This window comes from Cucurbita pepo, chromosome LG02, assembly GCF_002806865.2.
Source record: "Cucurbita pepo subsp. pepo cultivar mu-cu-16 chromosome LG02, ASM280686v2, whole genome shotgun sequence".
NCBI lineage: Eukaryota > Viridiplantae > Streptophyta > Magnoliopsida > Cucurbitales > Cucurbitaceae > Cucurbita > Cucurbita pepo.
The window spans coordinates 4,928,629-4,953,501 of NC_036639.1; the positions used below are offsets into that span (position 1 = coordinate 4,928,629).

The 24,873-nt window shown below is 34.7% G+C and overlaps 4 protein-coding genes across 5 annotated transcripts in view; 2 read left to right on the top strand and 2 right to left on the bottom strand.

Annotated features, from left to right (window-relative positions):
* The window catches only part of LOC111787468 (AUGMIN subunit 4), a 5,617-nt gene extending 2,575 nt beyond the window's left edge, over positions 1–3,042 (bottom strand). Inside the window, exons 1-6 of the mRNA XM_023667432.1 lie at positions 2,731–3,042; positions 2,490–2,537; positions 2,221–2,346; positions 667–1,011; positions 362–461; positions 55–100 (exon numbers count right to left, since the gene is read on the bottom strand). Of these exons, the coding sequence (XP_023523200.1) occupies positions 55–100; positions 362–461; positions 667–1,011; positions 2,221–2,346; positions 2,490–2,537; positions 2,731–2,865 (800 nt within the window). The 5' untranslated portion in view covers positions 2,866–3,042. The remainder of the gene's footprint in view (positions 1–54; positions 101–361; positions 462–666; positions 1,012–2,220; positions 2,347–2,489; positions 2,538–2,730) is intronic.
* A 613-nt stretch (positions 3,043–3,655) lies between these two features.
* On the top strand, positions 3,656–9,897 carry LOC111789373. The gene is made up of 6 exons (XM_023670124.1): positions 3,656–3,891; positions 4,066–4,199; positions 8,039–8,208; positions 8,337–8,414; positions 8,824–8,968; positions 9,226–9,897. Exons 1-6 carry the CDS (start codon positions 3,726–3,728, stop codon positions 9,634–9,636), a joined length of 1,104 nt encoding a protein of 367 aa, XP_023525892.1. The 5' UTR covers positions 3,656–3,725; the 3' UTR covers positions 9,637–9,897.
* A 4,403-nt stretch (positions 9,898–14,300) lies between these two features.
* Positions 14,301–14,858, top strand: LOC111787672. The gene has a single exon (XM_023667689.1). It carries the CDS (start codon positions 14,301–14,303, stop codon positions 14,856–14,858), a length of 558 nt encoding a protein of 185 aa, XP_023523457.1.
* Positions 14,859–17,690: 2,832 nt separating this feature from the next.
* Positions 17,691–23,487, bottom strand: LOC111788062. Of its 2 annotated transcripts, XR_002814096.1 has the most exons (10): positions 22,950–23,487; positions 22,494–22,539; positions 22,289–22,367; positions 22,152–22,197; positions 21,973–22,071; positions 20,715–20,783; positions 20,300–20,639; positions 20,039–20,184; positions 18,193–19,942; positions 17,728–18,057 (listed from the first exon to the last, which is right to left on the bottom strand). XR_002814096.1 is itself a non-coding variant. In XM_023668208.1 (9 exons), exons 1-9 carry the CDS (start codon positions 23,388–23,390, stop codon positions 18,572–18,574), a joined length of 2,637 nt encoding a protein of 878 aa, XP_023523976.1. In that variant the 5' UTR covers positions 23,391–23,487; the 3' UTR covers positions 17,691–18,571. The 2 variants fall into 2 exon arrangements, 1 of the variants encoding a protein (XP_023523976.1); XM_023668208.1 differs by having other exon boundaries at positions 17,691–19,942.
* Between the last annotated feature and the right edge of the window lie 1,386 nt (positions 23,488–24,873).

Consider the following 24,873-nt stretch of genomic DNA (forward strand, 5'->3'; position numbering starts at 1 on the left):
GGGGGGGTACAAAAACACAACAAAGAAATGATAACATGGAAGAGCCAACCAGACCTCTCTGGAAGCCGAGCACTAGAGCTATGATGCCCAGATGATGATTCTGCATGAATGTAAGGCCATAAGATATGCATCGTATAGTGAATTGCCTAATAAATCTAACCTTTCAACAGTTTAAGGATAAAAAAGACAGATCAATAATTTTAACATGCAAATCTAGTAAATATCAACCTTTTGGTACATAAAATCAAGTAAATATAACTACTNAAAAAAAAAAAAAAAAAAAAAAAAAAAAACATCACACTTTCATTTATAATACATGCTTGCAAAATTGTACAGAAATGATAAGGAGCCATAGACGTACCAATATCATCCATCACAAAAGCATCAGCTACCTTATCACATTTAGTCTTCAAACGAGCATCAATCTCACGGGAAAGAGCCATTTGATATTCGGGCATATCCTATAATAACATAAGAGGAAGTTGCAGATAACTTATATCAGTGATGCCTTTCATATATTGAGAACAAAAATATTAAGTGGTTAAAAACAATGTCTGGTAAGAGCAGGGGGCTGCATAACAATCCAATTCAATGAAAGCTAACAGAAAAAACGAAATATAGACGACTACTTGATTCCCTTCATCCATCCCCACATAGATAGCATACCATGGAAGGCACTTGATGGAGCTGTGTTTGCCATAAGAAGGCAGGGGTGATTCCAAGAAAGCGATTGGGAACACCACCTACTCCAGGCTCTGCATTATCATTTGAGCTAACCGAAAGACTATTGTTCACTATGCTTCCAGCACTAGTCGCACTCGCATAATTTGTTGAGTTAGAACTTGAACTGATTGTGACACCGGTGCTTGTACTATCAAGGGAACTTCGAGATACTAAACTCAACTTCTCAATCTCTTCCTCATGGATTTCACCATCCTTTGATATAAGAGGAAGTCTCAATCTTTGAGATGCTTCTGCTACAACCATTCGATGCTCAAGAGTCTCATAAACCTGAGACAGGGTTTGCAAGCTATCACTCCATATAAACAGACATGGTGTAATTTATAATTAGACATATACTTAAAGGCCAGTTCAGAAATTGATTATCGCTATAAAAGAAAATTGTCTTTCTTTTAACATGCATGGGAATTTGATAGAGACATAGCATGAGAAAGGCTAATAAAATATTAAAAATTTGAAGAAGAAAAATACTACTTCCAAGCACCATAAGCTTCTTAGGATAACTTGTTACATTGAAAAAATGACTACAATCTATTGTCTCCAAGGCCTGAATTGCAGAAAGGAGTTCAGAAGACCAATATGCAGCAAATTTAACATCACAAAAACAACACTGAAAAAATTGAAAATGTCTACCAGATAAACTAAAGGTCCACACAAATGTATTCCAATAAAATTCAATAATAAACACGAAAAAATATCAGAAGTTACAAAATCTTCAAACAGCAAACTTGTGGCGTTTCCACAACTTCACTATTTTGCTGATATCGACCCTTACAGTTTTTCATTACATTTTCTTAAAAAGCCATTATATAACAGATCCATTCTATTTGAATTTCCAGACAAACAACATATTGAAGGTAAAAGGTAAAAGCAAAGAAACAGCCACGTTTAAGCTCAATTATCCTTCCTACTAAAATAAGAAAGGTGATATTATAACGTAGTTAGGAGCATTTGGAAGGAACATAAGACTCAGATTTTTTCAGATAAGGATTCTAGTTTCGACTCGATTATGGAACTTATCATCTACTAAGATCTTTTGTGGTTTAAATTATCAACCCCCCACCCCCTTTTTGTAATTAGTCTTTCTTACCTCGTATCTCAGGGGAAGATATTTTTGTAACTCCTAGATAAGACCTATTCTTCTATCATCACTTCACAGCATCAATGAAATGTTTATGTTTCCTTATCAAATGTATATATTACAAAGTACTTTTTCGATCAATTGCAGAAGAAAAATCAGTCCATGAAATATATAATCAAACTGTTAGAAATCAAGGTTATCAATATTCATTTTTAGTGAGTGATTGATTTTGTTAGAAAAAGTTAATTCATACTGAATTTGAATGTATAGAGTATAAGAGGTAGGTAGATTTTGGATTTAATTGTGGGAGAGTACTAGGTATCTTGGAAGGCTATCAATCATCATCCACCGTATTTCCATTATGAATCGTAATATATACAATGGCTCCGATCACAAACCTGAGCCGAATTCTTCAAACCTAGTTGTGGATAAAGAGCCTGACCATCTCGAACTCCGCCAAGGTTCGCCATTGAAACAGCCTGTTGGTACTCTTCCACCATCGCAATTGCTTCAGAATAGATTGCCTGCATGAAACATACAACAACAGTCACACTCAAAATAATCACAAGTACAAGCTAACCAACGGCTGCAATTAAGCCAATGATTCAATCAATTTTTAAAATGTTACAGGACCTAGAACTAGAGAATCAAAGTAAAAACCACCCACCATGGCTTCCAAATAACGCAATCTCTCCCTCGACATTTCTTCTCTCGCCTGCAAAATTCATCTTCAGTATTCAGTAATGAGTAAAAAACACCAAACCGAAACAAGTTCGATTACACAATTAGGTCAATTTCTGGATCAATTCCAAAAAAAATCAATTTGTATCGCTCAATTCCACCCACATTTCCTGGACAACCAATAAAACGCACGAATCGAGAAAAAGAGAATGAAGGAGATGGAATACGAGTAGTAGGTCGTAGTGAGCGGGCTTGGAGACGAGAGATCCATCGGGAGCCAAGCAGTGGCGCTCCAACTGATCAATCACCTGCGTCACGTCTGCTGGGAGGTTTTGGCCTCCGCCCTGTAAGATTTTCGCCATTGAAGATGAGAAGAACGAACCAGAGACCTTTGAGAGCAGTTCTCGGAGCTCCGGTGAGCCAGTGTATCGAAATCTCTTCACAGATGCAGACTACTCCCCGGCCGGCCTGGAAGAGTGGAAGTTGAAACCTTTGCAGCGCGCAAAAGCGATATGTTAAATTGTATTTACCAGAATACCCTTATCGTGTCCTTTTGAATTTTGAAGCCTGAATTATAATTCTGTTTATTTTATATAAAAAATAATAAATTAAAGATGTTTTTTAAGCTAGAAAAAATAAAAATTTAAAAATATTTTTAAAATAAAATATTAACCGTTTTCAACCCAAAATTAAATGTGAGGATATTTTTTAATTTTTTTTTTAAGTTTTTTGAGACGAAAATATATATATATATATATATATATATTTATTAATTTAGTAAAAAATTTATAATGGTAGGATGAAATTCTCACTATCGCCTAATTTAGAAAATGATCATGAATATTATCTTCATTGGTACGAGGTCTTTTGGGAAGTCAATATTACCATTGTGGGGAGTCGTGGTTATATTTTTTTTTAACGTAAATTTAGTGTTTTTTAAATTAAATAAATTATAAAATAATATAATAAGATAAAATGTTTTTTTTTAATTATTAATAGTGCTTTAAAAATAAAGAATAAAATAATTGATTTTTGAAAAGTAAATAAAATAAAATTCCACAATTTTATTGTGGTGTCTGTTCCTTTATAATCAAATTTGATTGCCCCGTTTCTCCCGTCAATGCTTTCTTCTTTTCGCTCTTTCTNTTTTTTTTTTTTTTTTTTTTTTTTTTTTTTTTTTTTCTAACGATTTCTGCTCGTCTCCCCAATCCTTCAATTTTTGATGGAAACAATCGAAGAAGCGAAGATCATTTCCAAAACTTTTGAGAAGCTTAATTTGAATCAGAAATTTAGTTCCAAGCCTACTTCTTCTGATCCTTTTGCTGAATCTTTATCTCTCGATTCGAGTCACAAATCCAGTTTCAAGGCTACTACTTCTCAATCCTCTGGTAAATCCCCCTCTCTCGATTGCTATTGATTGATCGGTTTTGAATATTTGAAGAAAGATTAATGTGTCGAGCTCTAAGTCGGCGAGCCAATTTGCTAATATTGTGGCATTTGTTTATCGTAAATGCGGATTTTGTTCGGTAATTTTGTAATTCGAGGTATTGTTTTGTTTACAGGAACAGGATTGCTCTTTGAGAGGAAGAAAACTCCGAGTTTAGTCAGTTTGTGCGTTGGACTTATTGGCAAGCATTTGGAGGATATAATTTCTGACTTGGATGAGATTAGTGCCAGCTTTCCATCAGATGTGAAGGTTGGTTTTGTTTAGAATTTTTTCTTCATGTTGAATCTGGATAACAAATTGACTGAATTGGATTAATTGTGTCGGTTTCTTGCTTCTTTCAATGTTGCCTTGCACTCTTTAACGTTATTTGGCCATGTGGTCTGCTGAAAAACTAATGAACCCGGTGCCCAGTTAATTAGCTTGTTTTACAAAAAAAAAAAAGTTTGTTTACCTCATATCTTTCATTTCTTATTTCAATGCTGGTTTCAGTTGCATGTTCATTCAACTTCGTGTCTCCACTTGAATTTATTAACCTCAATAGTTTTGTAATGCGCTGTGTTAAATGCAAGACTTCAAGTATGCTGCAGAAGATTGATGTTGGATTGATTTTGGTTGCACAATTTTATGACACCAATTATTTTCCAGACTTTTGGATAGATAAATTTTAGTATAGAGAGCTAACATGAGCATAACTCAATTGGTTAAGTATATAATTTGATTAAGAGATTAGAGGTTTGAATCTCACCTACCCATGTGTTGTTGAATCCAAAAAGAAAATTTTAAATTTTGAAGTGTAGAGATGAATTTGAGAGTTCTGAATGTACAATCAACCATGGACAAACTTGACGCAAATTTAGAAGTATTGATGCAAAAGTCTGTGTTAATGGAGAAATGTTTCAAGAGCTTCTGTATGGAGGATGATAGGTATCTCTTTTATTTACTATTCGATAAGAACTTAGAGATTACAACCTATTGACACTTTAATACGAGAGGGTTAACTACAAAACATAATGTCCCATGGGGTTATAACTCCCTATTCAAACTTTTAAACATAGTAACTATTATTGCGAGACCAAGTACAGAAGAATACGCTTCATTCTATACCGTAGAACCAAATATATATAAGCATACATGGAAGAGCAAAAAGAAGCTCATCACTTTGTCCTAGATCTGATGGTAAAGAAGCTTCTTGCACAAGACATTTGCTAGAAGGTTCCGTCTAGAGTAGACTTGAGTATTTGAGGGACGAGTAGGGACAAATGTCAAAGGAGAAGAATTAGAGAGGGTGTAGGAGACATGAGTGTATAGATAAAAGATATCATCCTCCCTCTAATTCATACTAGGAACTCAAAGGTTTGTCCCCAAAGAAAGTAACATCACAAGATACAAGATACCCTGAGAAGCACATACACATATACAAGACACAAATACGACACTTCACCAATAAAGTGACACGTCATTTTTAAAAAATCAAGGGTACAAACATGACAAGAACACGTTTATTAAAATATGCATTTAATATATATATATATATATAGCATTTTTACATCGGAAGAATTCAAAGTCAATAAATTCATCATTTATATGCTCAAAAAACAAGTTGATGTATTTCTCTCATAAAATTTATTAATTCTCTCCTTTTGCCTCATTATGTCTATCGAGTATGTTTAACAAGTTTTTTTTATGTGTCTAACAAATGTTTGACTTATATTCATTTTGTTCAATTAATGTCTCATACGTGTCTATTGTGCTAACAAGTGTCTAATAAGTGTTAGGATGTCAGACACAGACATGTTAGGCAAACTAAAATGTCTATGCTTCTTAGAAGACACCTATTCAAACTAGGACAAAAGCATCTATATCCTTTTTTAACACAATAATAGCTTAAGAAAATGCACCTCAAAGATTTGGAGTCTAATTTTGTTAGTTTATTACAAACAAAACAAGTACAACCAAATATTTTTGACACATAGGAAACAAAGGTTTGATAAGGAATTTGACCTTTAAAAACAGAGAACAGAGGTGGGCATGCGATTAATCAGGAAGTAGGCTGTGGAAATTGTGTCAACCCATAAATGCCTTGGAACACACATTTGAAAGGATAATGCTCGTGTAGTTTCAAGAAGATGCCTATTCTTTCGTTCAATAACTCCATTTTGAGATGGAGTACCGACACAAATTGATTGATGAAGAATTTCATGCTTACATAGGTACAATCTAAGTGTTTCAAAGAAGTACTTGCCAACATTGATGCGTCTCAAAATTTTAAGGGAAACACAAAACTGAATTTGAATGTCAGTACGAAAATTACAAAAGTGAGAAAATAACTCAGAATGATTCTTCATAAAATATAACCAAGTCATACGAGAATAACCCGCCAACAAAAGTAACGAAATATCAAGGTTTGGACATAGCTGGACAAGAACTCCAAATATTGGAATGAACTAATTCAAAAAGCACTGGCTTGTTTATCGATTCTAGGGCTCGAACTAAGACGATGGAGCTTTAAAATTTTGCATGAATCACAAGTTAATGAAGACACGTTATGAAATTGAGGACAAATCTTTTTTAGTGCTGAAAAAGATGAATGATCAAGACGACAATGGACAACAAGAGGAGAAACTATTATGGAGCATGCAACTTTTGGTACTTGATGTTAAAGAAATACAAAGTCCTCCAAATTCATGTCCTTTATCAATAGTCTTATTTGTCACAAGTTCCTGGAACGAGCAATAGCCCAGATAACATGAAACACAACGATTAAAGTCATGAGTGAGCATACTAAAGAGATCAAATTAAAAGCAAGTTGAGTTAAATGCAAAACAGATGACAAAGAAAGAGATGAGGTTAGATTTATTGTGCCATATCCAAGTACAGACGATTTTGATTCATCTGCCAAAGTAGCATGAGAAAGAAATGTAGATGAAGAATGAGTAGAAAACAGATTGGGATTAATTAAGTCTATGTCCCATTTGGTAGAGGATGGAAGATGACAATAATTCAGTTACCCGACCCAACAATGGTTGTAGTAGGACTAGTGTTGAAATTTAGCAAACTCGGCCCTAGAATTAACAAATGGATTCTTACATGAACCATGGATGGATTGAGTCCTTGAATGAGCCACATTAGACATCACTGCAAGCTCTTGTTCAACCATAAGTCAATGGCAAATATAAAACCACAAAATAAGAACCAAATGACCACATAACTTCTGAAAATCTTACTTGAGTGGAGTTTCCACTAAAAAAAAAAAAAAAAAATTACTTCTTTTCAAAATCGGCTGTTAACCTGAACCAATTATGACCGATAACCACACAAACAAGTCAGAAATAGCAAACAAGGAAAGCCATGATAACTGGAGAAAATTCTGGTTACTCATGCGCCGGAGTGTGGGATTGATGGCAAAACTGACAACATGTGCAGCTCCCACGCTGGTGTTTTTCTGGACAGATATTGGGTTCCTTCTGATTGGCGATTGGGATGGGTGATGATGAAAAGAAAAAATGCTCCAGTAACCGTCCTTTGCAGCAGTGGTGACAACAACGTTGATAACCCAAGGTAAAAGACCAAACCCACCAAGAAGGTGTTCCAAACCTCAAACCCTAAGGGTTCACAAATCCCTATTGATTCACAAAATTCTAATTGCTCGATGAACGATCTAGTGTCCTGATACCATGTTATTGGGAGGCCAAATATGAGAGAATTCACTTCATTCTAGACAGCAGAGTCAAGTATATATAGACATGGGAACCTTGAACTAATAATGGTAAAATTAACAAAAGATTAACAAGCTCATATCCACATATTTACTTTTAACAAAAACTACCCAAAACTACTTAGTTCTTATCCTTAGTTCAAATTTAAACATAATAAGTACCCAGGAACTACCTGCTTTATCCTTTCTTGGAATTCAAAATCCTCCTTTCCCCTTCTTCAAATACACTTTTGTAATTGGAGGTTGGAATATTTCCATTTTCTCTTGTAAGGCTTTGGATTACTGCAATTTATCAAGGTTTACTATCTTATATACTGTTAACTGAAAACCCTGTCTATCATGTGCGTTCTCAATCTGTTTTCTGGAATCACAGCAATCAATAACGGCAATTGCCCGAAGAAGGAAATTACTGGATGATGATGTTGTCATCTCCTTAGCAGATAGTTCGTGGGAAACACTCGATGTCTCTGGTTCAGATGTTTCTGATTTTGGATTAACAAAAGTTGCGAAGACGTGTAAATTTCTTAGAGCTGTGGATATAAGGTGTGCAGCTCACAAGTGTCATTGACGAATTTATTTTCGTTTGTTATTTATTTTATTTTCTGTTGTTCAATAGCATAGCTGGATAATTTAAGTTCTTTATTTTTTCATTAAGAAGAGTTTTAATGCAGTCGATGCAACAAGATTACGGCTGCTGGTGTTTCTGAGCTCGTCCAGCATTGTTGCTCTTTGGAGACACTTCGTTGCGGGTACTCGCCTATTTCCTCACCACTGATACACGATTGAAATATATAATATTGGTTCTCTTACATTTATTCTATATGGTTGTGAGATCACATAGGTAGTTTACTGCCAAGAAGTTGCTATCACTTCCAGTTATCCTTAGAAGTATCTCCATGGAAAGCTTTAACCACCTCTTGTGCATAAAACTTGAGCAAATAACAAATTTTCCAAATTCATCTGGTAGATCGATACCTTTTCGACTTTAGCCTGTGGAACATAGTCTTTGTTTAGTTTACTATTAAAACACAAGTTTGTTGATTTACTGTTCTTGTTGCATCGTTCTGTCAATGTGGTTCTCTCTCTCTTTATATATACATTGTATTTTGACTAGGAGTAACATAACCTCATAACAGGGTATGAACAAAAATGTTGCAGAGGGTGCCCGAGGAGTGACGATACGGCGCGAAGGTGCTTGGATATATTTAAACCAAGACTGGATGATATAGAAGGAGATTCATGGGAGGATCTTGATACAGCTGAAATTGCTAATGGGGCACAATCACTAAGATGGTTGGTCTGGGTAGGGTACCTTCCACCCTCAAGTTAATTTGTTTTCATTATGGTTCCTGCTTTTCTTAGATAAACAATTTCATCATCGGATTCCGATTATAAGAACGTTTTTAGAAAGATCTAAGACACGAAAATGAGGAAACAGAAGACACCACTTCTCAGATCTTACAGTCCTCTAGAAAGCCTAATTCTTTGGTTATCAAATGGGTCATACTATAGAGTCCCTACCAATTCTGATCATTCCTGCTCTCTTTTTACTCTCTGCAGCCAAAAATAGACGAAAATTCCTTGGAGATGTTCTCCACAGAATGCCCACGCATCACAGTGAATCCGAAGCCATCACCATTTGCTTTCAGAGGGAGGCGAGTTCCAAGGGAAGCATTGCCAAATATCGCGTTGGATGAACACGCCATTGTCGATATCGATCCCAAAACATGGGCAGTGGCTAGATCCACGTCGAGGGCTCCAGTTCCTCCATTGAATTCCTCAGAATTGTCTTTGGCTGAAAAATTCAGGCTTGCATTCCTGGAAAGGGACACTCGCTTAGCTCCTAAACGAGCTAAAAATGCGAGGCAACATCAAAGACGTGCGGAGAGGGAGTGGATGACAACGAGTACAAGAGCCAAGGCACTGGCCTTGGCCTCTAAAGCAAGTAAAACTTTGCAGAGTCACACATAGCTACTACTGTTTTTCTTTACGTTTTCATTATTCAGAACATACAATGTCTTACTTATATAAGATTGTGAGATAAAATCCTATGTACAATACAGTTTTTCAAGACTGATAAAGATTCATCTAGCTTGCCTATGCTCGAGAATGGCGTTTGCGTGTATATCGTTTGAGATAGGGAACAAGGTATGAGCTTTACCTTGAAAACGAGTAAGTCTGTGGCCTGGTTTTGCTACGAAGATGAGCCAAATGAAAACGAGTTTCACATTGTATTTTGGAATTTAGAAACTCGATTATGATCGACTCTAGAAGTACATGAACGAGCGAATATGGTTCTCGATTCAAAGTTTATGGAAAGTACTTCTATTGGTGAACATAAGTAGAATACTCATTCTTAATTTGTTTACTCTTTTTTCCAAAGATGGGTTGTTTGGTATATATGAAATTATTCACAAAAGGGCATAAGTTTCTATATCTTCTACTCAATATTCTAACTTTATTAAAAATTAATAAAAAAATAATAATAATAATTACTCTACAAGAATATTACCTAAAATATTCTCTAGATATGTTAGAAATGGTTGATTTGAATACGTAATCTATTATAACTGCTCAAGTTCACTGCTAACAGATATTATATTTCTCATGTAATCGCTCAAAAGCTCACTGCTAACAGATATTATATTTCTCATATAATCTATTGTAACCGCTCAAGCTCTAATAGATATTATATTTCTCATGATATTATGTTCCTAACTTTCTATTTGGTCAGTCTCCACCTCAGGTAGGAGTTCATAACTCACTTAAGATTAAAATCGAGTTGCATGTAATAAAATATTAATCTTCTCAATTAACAGATTTATAAAATAATACTAATTTTCTTGATTAACAGATTATGTAATAAAATATTAATCTTCTCAATTAACAGATTTATAAAATAATACTAATTTTCTTGATTAACAGATTATGTAATAAAATATTAATCTTCTCAATTAACAGATTTATAAAATAATACTAATTTTCTCGATTAACAGATTTATAAAGTAAAAACAAAAAATTAAAATACGAATAAGAATCAAATAGTTAAGTTAAAAGCATCTTCTTTTTTCTTTTTTCTTTTTTTTTTTCATTTTTGAGTAATAAATACATAATAAGATTGAACATTTTAAGCTTAAGAAATGATTTTATAGATTTTTAGTTTAAAATCTTAAAAAAAAAAAATAATAATAATAATTATCTAATACAATTATATATTCCTTTTTAAAAAATATTTTTTTAAAAAAAAAGAACAAAAATAGTACAATAAATATGGCTTTTTCTGACTAATATTTTAACTTTATAAATTATTTGCAATTTTGTGAGTAAATTATTTAACTTTTAAAAAAATAATAAAAAAAAAAGCCCAAAAAAATGGCTTTTAATTTAATTGCACGATTTGAAACAAATAATTAAGGTCGGCCCTCTACTTCAGTCTCAAAAAATGTCATTTTATGTTTTTTTTTTTTTTCATTATTAATTATTTATTTAAAAGTGATTTTCGTCCTTTTAATTTAGATATATTTTTATTAATTTAACTTACTATTATTAAACAAAAGAAATTAAGATTAAAAAACAAAAATTAAGATTCATTTATGACGTCCTCTCAGAATCCGTACGGTTTCAGCTAACTAAACGACAATACAGAATAATGAAGGAATCTTTTGTCCATATCATTACACATTTATTTATTTTCAATCAATAAATAAATATTTTTTTAATTCTTATTTTCTAACTTTAATTAACAATCTCAATTTATTATGTATAGTAAAAATAATATTTTCAATTTAATATTTATAAAAGATAGTGATAGCACATTGTGTTTTTCTTAGGGAAAATTTCCAAAATAATAATTTAAATTAAAATTTTACAATGTCATTCCATTTATTTAAAAAATGGTCGGAATAATTTATTAAATACAAAATTAAAATTTTATAAATTTATTAAAATAATTATAATACGACTTTTTAAAGATTTTATGGACTTATTAAAAATTTTATATACTAAATTAAACTTAATAGCAATCTTATTTATTTGTTGAATGACGTTAAAAAATTTATTAAAAAATTATATTAATGATCTACGTTGAATAATATTGTCAACCTAAACACAAATCTAACTAGAGATCGAAGTTTATCCATATATATTAATTGTTGTATTATAAATTATTTTAAAGTTTTTATACTAAAACAATATATTCAAACCAAAATATAATGGTTATATATATATATATAGTAAAGTTGAGTTTATTAATGAGATATAAAAAATAAAAATAAAAATTAATTAATTAAAATACTTTTAAACTTTATATACGAAAAATACATTTTATATTTTGAAATTTGTTTAAAAAATATGTAATTTAAAAAAATTATTAATACCTTTAAACATTTTTAAAAAGTTAGAAAAATATTTTAGTATCATGTTTCAAAAATACTCATAAATTTTACAAAAAAAAAAAAAATTAAAACTTTGTATCAATAGACAGTTTTCATACTGAAGATAATATTTTTTTTAATTTCTTTGAGAAGAATATTTAAAATTTTAAAGGTATTTATAAAACAAAGTATTAAACTATTTTTTAGACGAGAGTATTATTAAAAAATTTAAAAGTTTATTAATATATTTTTTAGATAAATTATTTTACTAATTTAACATATATATATATATATATATATATATATATATATATATATATATATATTTATTTATTTATTTATTTATTTATTTATTTATTAGTTTGTCAAAAAAAAATAATAATAATTTAGAATGGGCAGCTAGATGCTCTGGATGACGGCTGCCCCAAATTGTAACATGTGCATTTATTTTATTTATTTATTTATTTATTTAACTTTTATCCTTTATATTATATGCTTATTATTATTATTATTATTATTATTATTATTTTCCTTTACTAATTATCTGGTAGAGCTCTGCCCGTCAACTTTGACATAGCTTCACAAGATCCACTTTTTTTTATATTTATTTAATTCTAATATTTATCATATTTTTAAAAGGCTGTGTATTTAATAATGATTCTTTGATAAACGTGTGAAATTATTATTTTTTAATTAAGAAGTATGAAGTATATAGTAAACTATAGAATGTTATTTGTATGAATGTCATGAAATCTTTGAAATAATGATATAAATAATATTGGGTTATGAGCACGTTTTTATTATGTATTTTATTAGTCGAACAAAACTGTACTATGAAAGTTGTATAATAATCTATGTCAGAGAGTATGCTACTATAATCATATGTGACACTCGGATAACATGTGTATGTAGCAATTTCTAATACGCGAGTTGGAGTGCGATACTAGCATGAGCACAGGAGGGCCAATGTCTCGATTGAACTCAGATGGATGGATGTTTGGAACATCCTGATGAGATGCGCGACACGCGGGCCCATTCTTGATGGTATGACTGAGCGAGTTATGATGGCCGACGACATCCCAAGACTCGGGATGGCGTCAAGACATATGGATCATGTTGATGGGGATCGAGATGATAAGAAGAGATGCGACGTTGTATTGAGAGACCTTGGACCTGAGCAGAAGCAAGGTCGAGCTGAATGACTTGGCCTAGCATAGAGGCAAGTCGGATGCACATGCAGGCAGTGAGTGTGCTCGAACAAGCTTGGATTTTTCACAAGCGATGTTCGATTGGCGAAGACAAACCTCGCCTAAGGTCCGACGAAGCCACAAAGTCGGGATGAAAAATATATAAGGGGAAGTAAGGAGAGATACATAAATAAACTAATAGCACACATGAACGAGAGTGATCCTAAGGTTAGGATAATAGAGAAAAAAAACTTAAAAAGAATCGAAGTTACTATCTATACCAACAATGTGTATTTTTTTTTTTTTTCGGTGGCTCAAGTATAGAAACTCCCAACTTAACATATTTAGCTCGAAACAATTCTATATTAAGCGACCTCTTGAAAAATTTCCAAGAAAGCACGTGAGTAAGGAAAAAACACGATAATCCAGTCAAATCGCAAGAGATGCCGGGTAATGTCGAGGTCATCAAATGTTGCATCTTGATTTCAAATCCGGATAAAAAACTTGGACATGGGACGTCACAAATGATATCAGATTGGTACCTTTTCACTGAGAGTTTAAAATTCAACTTTTCCTTACTAACATCCCAACCCGAGTCACAAGGCTAGCTCGATCCCATAGAAGATGGTAGTCGACCCGACACGTTATATCTATCAAGTATGGTTACAAAACTAAATCAGCGGTAAAAATACGAAGGATAAAAGAACGTGAACGTATATATATATATATATACAATAAAGTAAGGAAAACCTCAATTGGTAAAATCATGGTCAAAAGTAGAAATGAAATTAAGAATAAGGTTTAGAAGGGAAAAAAATAAAGCATATAATAAATGAAATAATGTTAATTCTCTTAGACTTTGGTTGTCACACGCATCTTCCTATTTCGATTAAAACAAACAAAACCAATGAAACGACGTCGTCTTCACAAAGCGCACACTTCATCTTTTACGACAAACGATAGAGAGCCGTCTCTTTCTTCTTCTTCTTCTTCTTCTTCTTCTTCTTCTTCTTTAAAAATCACTGCAATCTTCTCTTCAAATTCATTACGGATTCTCCCAAAACCTTGAGATTCCATGGATTCATCTCAAATTCCTCTCTCTGTATCCATGTACGGCAGCGAAAACGGCCTGAGAATGCAGAGCAGCGCTCTGTGGCGGTCTTTCAGAAACGGTGATTTCGAAGAAGAAGACGTGTGGAACATTCTCGAGGAGAAATCGATAACGGCTTCAAATTCCACCGATGATTTGGATTTCTTCGCCGATTCGTCCATTTCTGAATCCGTTTCCGCTTCCGGAATGATTCCGAGGTTGAACGGCAGAGGCAATGCTCGGATTGCTCCGAAATCGGCTCCTCGATCGATTCCGCAGTGGTTCAAACCTAACGGAAGTGAAACGCCATGGAAATTCGATTGCGACGACGGAGTTGTCGATGAGAGCGAGGAGGAGGAGGAAGAGGAGGAAGGATTTGAGGAGAGAGTTCCGCCGCATGAATTGATTGCAAAAAGGTTAGTTAGGGCACAGATTTCGTCGTTCTCTGTGTTGGAAGGAGTTGGAAGAACATTGAAAGGGAGAGATCTGAGTAAAGTAAGGAATGCTGTTCTTACCAAAACTGGATTTCTGGAATCACTATGACATTCCATTTGCACTTATCATCAATCTTTGTGAATAACTTTTCTTCATTTCCATTTCCATTTCGGTTAGTGATAATTTAGCGTTCTTAGCGTTAGAAGATGAAAGTCTCACGTCGACTAACTTAGGGAATGATCATCAAGTGAGGAATACTAACTCCATTGGTACGCGCCTTTTGGGGAGCTAAAGCAAAGACATGAGAAAAGTGGACAATATCATACCATTTTGGAGAGTGGAGAGTAGTGTTTGTCTACCACTTAGTTATTCTAATGAAATCAACTTGGCATAAATGTTTATTATAATTTATACTGAAATTAATAAAAATAAGTTTAAACAATATTTAATAATCACCAATGTTAATAATATTTTTAAAAACTCACAAAATAAAAAATTAAAAGTATTTTTTTATTATTATTAATTTAGTCAAAATCGGCATAGATTAGGTGCTATTCACGAAACATGGTAAACCTATTTTTTTTCATATGGAAATGTGACGAGTAGAGATGTGGAGCAAAAGTCGAGTGGTAGATCACGTGACTTGCATCGAGTTGGTGGCTTATTGGGGTTTTTCTTAGATCAAAGCGGATCAACTCGCCTTCTTATTATCTAAAAGTCGGTCAAATTGGGCAGGCCCCATTTGAGAACATCAAATGAAATAGATAGTCGGGTTTTCTTCTCTCATCTCTATAATTTATAAATTTAAAATGTAAAGGATGTTTCGATAGATTTAATAATAAGATAAAGATGAAAATTAATATTTTAAAGGAAAGTTGCAAGTATAGAGATAAATATTTAATATAATAATAATAATAATAAACTTTTTTTAAAAAAAATTATTATATAGTTGAAACAAATATAAAGTACATGGTTAAAATTAAAACCAATAAGATGAGATTTTTTAATAGAAAATGAAAAAAAAAAAAATTAGTCAAAGTTGTAAGGCTTGACTTTTGCAAATTGTGGGGCAACTATCAACCTCGGACCATACTTAGATCACGTGCATGTCACCATCCTCATACAACTTTCAATTTTATTCTCTCGTTTTATTGTCGTACATTTTCAACCATACGACGTCATGATCTTGACACTCTCATGACAAACTTTAAGGAAAACTCAAACCTCATATACATTTTTTTTCCTGTGTTTGTAGCTTTGTCAGACCTTTGGCAAGGTTCGTCTTCGCCAACCGAACACAACACGTCGTCATGTATGCAAGTTCAATCATTTGCGACTTAACCAATTTAGTCAAATCATCAGTCTCGAACTTGCCTCTACTTGGTCCTAAGTCTCTCACATGCATGCAGGTCACATTCTATCTTGTCTTGGTTCCCAACAATATAGCCCACATATAAGATGTCATCCCAAGTCTCGAGATGTCATTGGTTCGCTCAAATATACTATCGAGAACAGATCTATGTGTCAGTCATAATATCGAACAATTCTGAACATCTATCCACCCAGTTCTATCGAAGCATTGAATCCTCTCATGTCCATAATAAGTCGTTTACGACATCCGTTCCAGATAGCGAGTGTAAATTCCAACCTTCGACACATGGACAAGGTCGCAATGTCAACACATACACTATCTTTGAAAGATTATTTCTTGAAACTATAGACCCCTTAGATTATTTCTTCGACATGGTCCCCTTCTAATGTCAACTTCATAGTGTTCAAGATTACACTAATGACTTTGTATTTACATGTAATTGATAATATAAATTACAAATTAAAAAATTAAATAATAAACCGTTAATTACAAGACTTTATGATAAAAAAATAAAAAATAAAATAAATAAAAAGTTCTAAAGTCATCCGCTCTCAAAATCAAATAACAAAAATGCATTAATCTCAACGTAGCCACAAAATCAAACTCGTAAAAAATTCATTCTCACCAAAACGTAAAAAACTCGTAAAAAAACATATCAATCAATCACAATAATAAATAAAAAAAGTCAATATTACAAGAACAAGAACATCTCACTCTAAAAATATTTTATGACGTGGAAATGAGGTTCAAACCTTAGACTTGTTGATCGAGAGTATGTCTTAACTGATTGGATGAAACGAGATCGTAAAAAATCAATTTAATTTTTAAAAACCTTAAAATTCAATTAATGATTCTAAAATTAAGAGGAAAAAATATATAACAAAAGGAAATGAAAAGGGAAAAGTAAGAATTTTTTTTTAATTAATCTTTTATATTTTTTTAAAAGACCTCGACGTTTTTATTTTCCTCCCTTCTCCGACGTCTCTCTCGTGGTCAATTGCTCGACGATTCCTATTTTCTTCTATCTCGTATATTTAATTTAAGTACCTATTAGACGCGGTTAAACTTATAATATTTGAAAAAAAAATTATAGAAAAATAATTCCTTTTTAATAAAATTGATTCTTCCATAAACAATAAACATTAGCAAAGAATATTCTCAAATCCCAATAACCGAAGTGTCTGTAATTTAATAAAAAATAATCTTTAACAAATAAAAATAGAAATATCAAAAAGGTGTCAAAAGGACACAATTGATTAAGATATTATATTTTTGACGGACGGTCTCTTGGATGATGAAAGAATACTCTCTCGCATCAGTTAATTTAGGGAATGATCGTGGATTTATAATTAAAGAATACTCTCTCTATTAGTATGAAGCCTTTTGGGAAAGCTCAAAGCAAAGCCACGAGAGCTTATGCTCAAAGTGGACAATAACATACCATTGTGGAGAGTCGTGTTCGTTCTAACACAATCAATACTATGAATCCCAACCTCCACCTACTCGATTTAAAAAATAAATTAAAATCAAAAGGCAGAAGGCAAATCTCATCCAGAATCAATCACGTGTAAAAGAAAATATTAGCTTGTTGGATATAAGGCTTTCTTTAAACCAAACAATCAATTTGGAATCATATCCAATTTAGATTTGTGAACATGTCTTTCTAAAGCATCTACTCAGTTCAGAAAAAGTGCATAATTCTTTGTATCTAAGAATAAATGACAAATGCAAACATTTATGAAGAACATGGTGAGCCAATCAACAATCAAGATCATCTCATTGGAGCAAACTGGAATACAGTAGTTACTTACAGCACTATGCCATTGGTACGTAAATCTTGGATGTATCAATCAAAGCAGCAGCAGCAGAACCAAAGTGGGATTTTATCCAAGTAATTACAGAGATCTATAGCTCATCAATCCACCTGTGACTATTCTACAACCCAAAAATAGAATTTTTATCCTCAATAATTTCTCAGATAGCAAATTTTTCAGCACTTTCAAAGCAATTGACACAAAGAAAATCATTTTCTTTATTTTTTTTTTGTCATTTTTTATGATGGGGGGGTACCTGATATTTAGGAATGTGTCTGTGTCTGGGACTCTCAGCAGGGCAGTGGAGTGATCCATTCTCTACAGTAGGAGGAGAACTCGAAAAATAATATATATTGTCTGCTAAAATCCGTTCCTCGACTGCAACAGAACAATCCCACATCCTGCTGGTGGATATTGCTTCCTGATGTGGATATTCCTCATTCCTAATACATAAATTAGGATGAATTCTCCAACCTCGGGATTTTCGAGTTTGTGCTGAATACAATCATCTGTGTCGTACCGATAAATTGTTTGTTCTTGTAATTTGGTGCAACATAGAGGAAAAGTTGTCTCGGTTTCATCCCCAAAGGTTGCAGGTTACTAATATGAATCTTGTTTGCAAAACTAGCCTTCAGTTAAAGTTGCAAAGCCAGGTCTGGCTGCTGGGAGTCAACCAGAACACTAGAGGATTGTTTCACGGGAGACCCAGGAGAATGAAAACCAATATTCAAGTCGGGAGGAAGCATTTCGTGTTTCTTCCTTGGCTGGTTATGTGGGCTGAGAGCTTGCCAAGTCGACTGCAACTGGAACTTAGACATGTCGGCCTGAACTAGCTGAGGGTAAATCATGGACCGGTTTTGCAGCTGTTGTTCATTTGCTACAAGAGTGGCTTGTGGAACAAATGCCTGCATAGGGAAGTTACTCTTCTCAGACTGAAGCTGATTGCCTCCAGCACGAAACTCGCCCCATGCTCGTGTCATTTGTGGATGAAATTCCCGAGCTGGATTATACAGTGAATCTGCAGAGATTTGACTTTTAGGTGTGGAATTATCTCTGACTTGTTTAAACCCTCCAGCCCCAATGGACATCCATGCACGAGAAGCCACTGCAGCAGCATTATTAGAATCGTTTCTCATTACAGAAGGAGCTGATGATAAAGCTGGCAGAGAATCAGATGAAGATTGATTGGATGAGTTCTCTTGTTTTGGGGCTCTTTCAGGTATCATCATTCTCATCAATTGTACTGGCTTACTGGGGTGTAAGTCCTGTCCATGGGAAGTTGCCACTGGAGCTGTTTGAGAAGGCAAGCTAGGAGACGATACAGCAGCCCGTGGACTATTCAAACAATTGCTTGGGAATTTACCATTAGGCAATCCTCCGGCCACCACGCCATTAACACTGGGGAGTTTATATGTCGCAGATTCCACAAGATTCAAGTTTACCGATGAAATATCTCTAGATCTAGAAGTAGTCATATTCAGATTGGCTGGAAGCTGCTTCTCTACACCAAGATCAACATTATTTTGTTTAAGTGAGGGCAAGGAATTTAACTCAACTTGGTTTTTAACCTTCTCTCCCTCTGTAAAATTCTTGGTCTGTCGGTTTTTCCGTGGAGATAGACCGGGACTTGGGGTGGTAGACCTAAAGAAAGACGGTTTCCCATCTAAGGTGGATCCTCTAGCGAGACCATTCACTTCTGAACTTGGAGCACTTAGAGGATATTCCTTCTTTGGCAAAGGAGTGTCTGAAGGCTTTCCATCCTTTCTTAATTCGCTGGTAGAATGCAAGTTATTATTAAAACCAAGTTCCTTCTGGTTGTTGTTCTCAAACAATAATACTGGTGCTGGAAGTGGCTCGTATTCTCCAACCCAACCACGGCCAAATTTACATCCAACAGGTACAGCCTGCTGAATCCTCTGGGATGCAACTTTCCACGCACTAGGACCGAGTGTCGCAGCAAATCGAGCCAGACTCCTTGCATAGGAATACTCCGCATGAAGCCCAACCTAATTGCCAAAAAAGAAAGGAAAGGGAAAATGTGAAAATCACAGGATAAGACCACTCAAAAGTGACTGCAGAGACCAGTTTCTTTGTGACAATACCGCAACAAGCTGTCTTATTTCATCCTCAAAGGTTGAAAATATCGACTCCGATCTTGGCGCTGGTGAATTAGAAATACTGTAAGTTGCACGGCGGTTGTCATCAAACACAGATGTCTTTCTCCCTAATTTACCTAGAAGACCCTTTCCTGTAAAAGTCAGTAAAACAAACTGATTTCGACGTCGCCCAAATAACTTGCTTGCAGAGTTATCAGGAATCAAGCAGAATCATTGGAGAATTAGGGGGGGGGTTCTTCGCTATACCTGAGAAGAGCTCTTCAGCCCTGTCCAGATTAGTAGTATCAAGGAAGGAGGAACTACCCTCTACTTGCCCATCAATATTGTTAGGAACCTCACAGTGAGCACCATGGATTGGATTGGAACTGTTCTGTACGTCGCCCGTGCCAGCAAGTGTTGCACCTGAGGAAAAATCAGATCCAATGGGTTCCTGAAAAGTCCTGAAAAAGGGTTTCTTTGGTGGTTGTTTCTTGATGTATGAATTGAATTTTGTACTCTGCTCCAACTTCAACTCTTTCTCCGAGCGTTCAACTTCAATTCTTACCCTCTCAAATTTCTTCTTGGCAAGCTCTTGAATGGAACGTGCCTTTACAAAACCAAGTATGTTAACTAATTCAGAAGACACAAAATAAAGAAATTTGAAACATCAGAAGAACTATACCTGTTTGTGATAAATGGTTTCTGGTGAATTGTATTGCATTGCATTTGAGCATATCAGAAATACGTCACGCTGCATCCAAGACGCTCAATAATTAACAAAATATAATAACCCCTTCATCAAGCATTGTTCTCAAAACAAAATCAGTACATCAAAAGGAATGAACCTTCACTGACCCAAATAGCAAAACTACTGAATATATTCAGAACGCAAGGACAGCAGTGGCAAAGCACTGATACTTTAATGGACAATATATACACAGAGTGAAAGGAAAGGAAACCCAACTGAAAACCAACAAGCCAGAAGATTCAATTAATTTACATAAATGAGTGAGAGGAAGAGAGTGGCTATAAAGTTTCTGAGATTGACTAGTCAACTACGACGTGGAACAACCTAAATCCCAAGTTTCCTCATCCAGTCTCTTCCCATTGTCAAAAATCCTCCATTCCAAGTTTCAAGAACTCCAAAAGTTTAGACATAGCAGAATTATTTTGACTTCTTTCCATGAATGGAAGAAGCTGCTATTAAACTTGGCGAAGAATGTTGGAATGCAGAGACACAGTTCTATTTGAGACTAAACTATATGTATGAAAAACATACATAAATTTCATCCGGGGTGAAGGGTAATCCTACAAGAGGAGTATGGAAACTTCAATAGGCCTAAAAGAGTAAAACCAAATGAGTTTCTAAGCTCCACTGGATGAGCCAACGCTTAAAAACATTCAGAATTGAAATCTAGATATACGCATTAAAGATTAGATGAAATTCAGCTGGTTAGAAGATTAGCAGCATGTTATCATCGACCATAGAAAACCAAAGATCCATGGAGCAATCAATGGTGGTTTTACATGTTAGGCTAGGAAACTTAAAGGCACACGCCACCCCCACCCCCGGCCCCAACCCATGATAAAAAANAAAAAAAAAAAAAAAAAAAAAAAAAAAGGAGAAGAGTAAGAAAGAAAAGAGAAAAGATCAGCCATTAACGTACAAAGCAATGATATTCTGACAACTGTTCCAACCCCCACCCCAAAAGGAGACAAAGAAACATAGGACTGTCAGGCACATTAACACGTCCAATGAAGGGATGAATCCTTCGTGGCATCATGTTTGTCGCTTAGTCAGCCCCCAATTAAGCGGCATTCCACAGCTCTAATTGACCGTTGGATCATCAAAGGCTTGGAAAAGCCAGGACACAAATGGATAACCTTAAAGGCACGTGCATGTCGAAGAAAATTCTTCAACCAAAGAATTGGGCACCCACCTCAAACTGCTCCAAAGTTGAATATGATCCGTTAGCCAACTTGTTCCTAACGGTAGCAAAGTCCATAGGATGCTCAATGACATCGTGATAGTCAGGAAGCTACAACAACAAACATTATTTCAAATTTGGATGCCGAAGAACACTTGAAACAACCATTTAAAGAGGGGGAAATTGCAGACCTCTTCAGGATCAACTGGTTCAGCATAGACACCATAAGTATCCTTCCTGCCATCATTTCAGATACTAATTCTAAGCACTTGGAATTTCACATCATAACAAAATCAAAAAGAAAAAGAGATTCAATTCCCCCCCGTACTTCTGAAGTTTGTCAAGAATCAACTCCAATGTCTTCTTATCAGGTAATGGCAACCCGGATGATCGATCTGGGGGAGTCCCTGATCAAAGGAACACCACAAATTAAACAAACCCAAATCAAATACTAATCTCAAAGATCAAAAGAAGACAAAATTGGAATAAACCTGCAAACTAGAATCACAAATTGAATTGAAAAGAACACAAACCTGGAACAGAGTCGGACCCCTTCGAGCCCACCTTCCTTCCCCTTTCCTGTCAAAACCCATTGTGTCAAATAAAAGGGCATATAAACAAACTCATAAATTCGCAATACAGCACGAGTGATAAACAAGTCGAGAAAGAGACAGAAACAGAGACAGATAAGGCAGACAACAAGGAAAGAGAGAGAATGATATGTGAGTGAGTGAGTGGTGGAGAGAGAAAGGTGGGAGAGCGTGATCAGATTCTGTAGGGGTGTTAGTTTTTGACAGTTGACCCCAAAATCCTTAAAACCTCTCCAAAGACCTAGAGAGAGAGAGAGAGAGAGAGAGTGAAACGGATGCTTGAGAAATGGAAAAGAAGTAACACTAATTTTGAAGTCTGGGCCAATGGCGTAAACATCTCAGTGATCTTTTCTGCCCTCACGCCTCTCTTGTTCATCAATCTTGTTTGTATTCAAGTACCTCATCAATGTCATCATCTTCATTTTCATCTCCATCTTCATCGTCATCCTCTTCTTCGCCTCCGCCAATCCTCCTCTTCTTCAATGGCTTCCTCTCTGGTTCATCTTCCCCTTCCGACGCCGACGAACCGTACTCCGCCGCGTCCTCTCCACGCGCTCCTGACCTAGAAAGTCTGGCCACCGGCGACAGATGCTCTCCGTCTCTGCTCTGGTTCAGCTTCACAACAAGCTTGAGCTTCTTCTCTCTTCTTCTCTCGTTCTCTTCCTCATCCTCATCGTCTTCTTCAAGAAAATCGTCGAAATCGATGTTGTACCGCACATTCCGGCTGCGGAGGCTCCGTCGCGGTTCAGATTCCGATGATGTCAGTCCTCCACCGGACCGCCGTGCCAGATCTGCCTTCGATGGTCTTCCTTTCTTCTTCCTCTTCACGATCTGACCCATCCCTTTTTCTCTCACTACGAGACTTTCTCTCTCTAGAATTCACTCCCTCTCTGTCTCTCTCTCTCTCTCTCTCTCTCTCACTCCTTTTCTTCGGTACATTATTTTCGATGCTGTTTGGCTTTTTCGTGAGGCATCTGTGAGGTCCGAACCTAACCACAACTGCAGCCTCGTTTTCCGAACCTATGGCTCTGACCACCCTTCGGGATTAAAATTCATCCACTTTTCCTGTTTTAACCCTCCAGCGTAAAAACGATGCTCTTGTAAGACGGCGTGTAGTGCTGCCCGCTACCCGATTCTCTGCCCGCTTCACCTTCCGTGTTGCTTTTGCTCCTGCCCGTGGTTCTACGTGATTTCTCTCTCACTTTTATAGCGTACGCGCTTAAAGCGCGTGAATTAAGATACAAAAATAATAATCTAAGATTAAATTATAAATTTAGTATCTAAATAAATAAAAGTCAAAACTTAGTCTCTAGAAATTTAAATTTTAATAAATTAAATTGACAAACTTTCATGAATATTGGCATGACAAGTACGCCCCGTTCATCAAGGGTTGACTCCTTTTCTTTTCGAGTCCCTTGTTCAACAATTGAGGATTTACCGATCTATTGACACGACTGGGCATGTTAGATGAACACGACTCTCTACAACAGTATGATATTGTCCACTTTGAGCATAAGCTCTCGTGTTCTGCTTTGGGCTTTCCCAAAATGCCTTATTCCAATGGAGAGAGTATCACTTGATTATAAATTCATGATTATTCCCTAAATTAGTCGACGTGAAACTTTCATCATCCAACATATATGACCCAATAATCGGATCAGCTTGAATCATGGGTTGAGTTGAATTTTTAAATAATTAAAAATTTGGATCCGTTACAAAGTTGACATTTTTTCGACCAAAAAATACAGTTACAGCTCAATCTCACCTACTTTTAAGATTATTATAAAAATTAAAATATTCGACGTTTGTAACCGATGTTAGAAATATGTTGTGATTTGTAAATATTTGATATTTGAATTTTATGAATTATTAGTTATTAATGTAACATACATCGTAGATAAGTAACAAACCGTGGTAACCCAACTACAAAATAGAGGATTGAAAATTTTATTTGGGTTGTTCGGGTCGTTAATCCAACCAAGTATAAACTTTTGGTTAATCTAAAAGACTTACCACCGAACCCAACCCAACCCAATCTATGTACACTCTTAATCTTAATAAATTTTGAGCCGTTCTTCTTGGTAAGTAAGTGAAATTTTTAATTCATGTAAATCAACTAATAATTCAATTAATAACGAAAATATTATGTTCGGTCCAAAAACACGTACTGTAACGACCCGGGAAAGAAAGAAAGAAAAAGAAAATATTATATATACATATATATATAAAAAATAAATAAATGAAAACGAGAAAACGAAAAAAAAAAAAAAAAAAAAAAAAAAAAAAAAAAAAAAAAAAAAAAAAAAAAAAAAAAAAAAAAAAA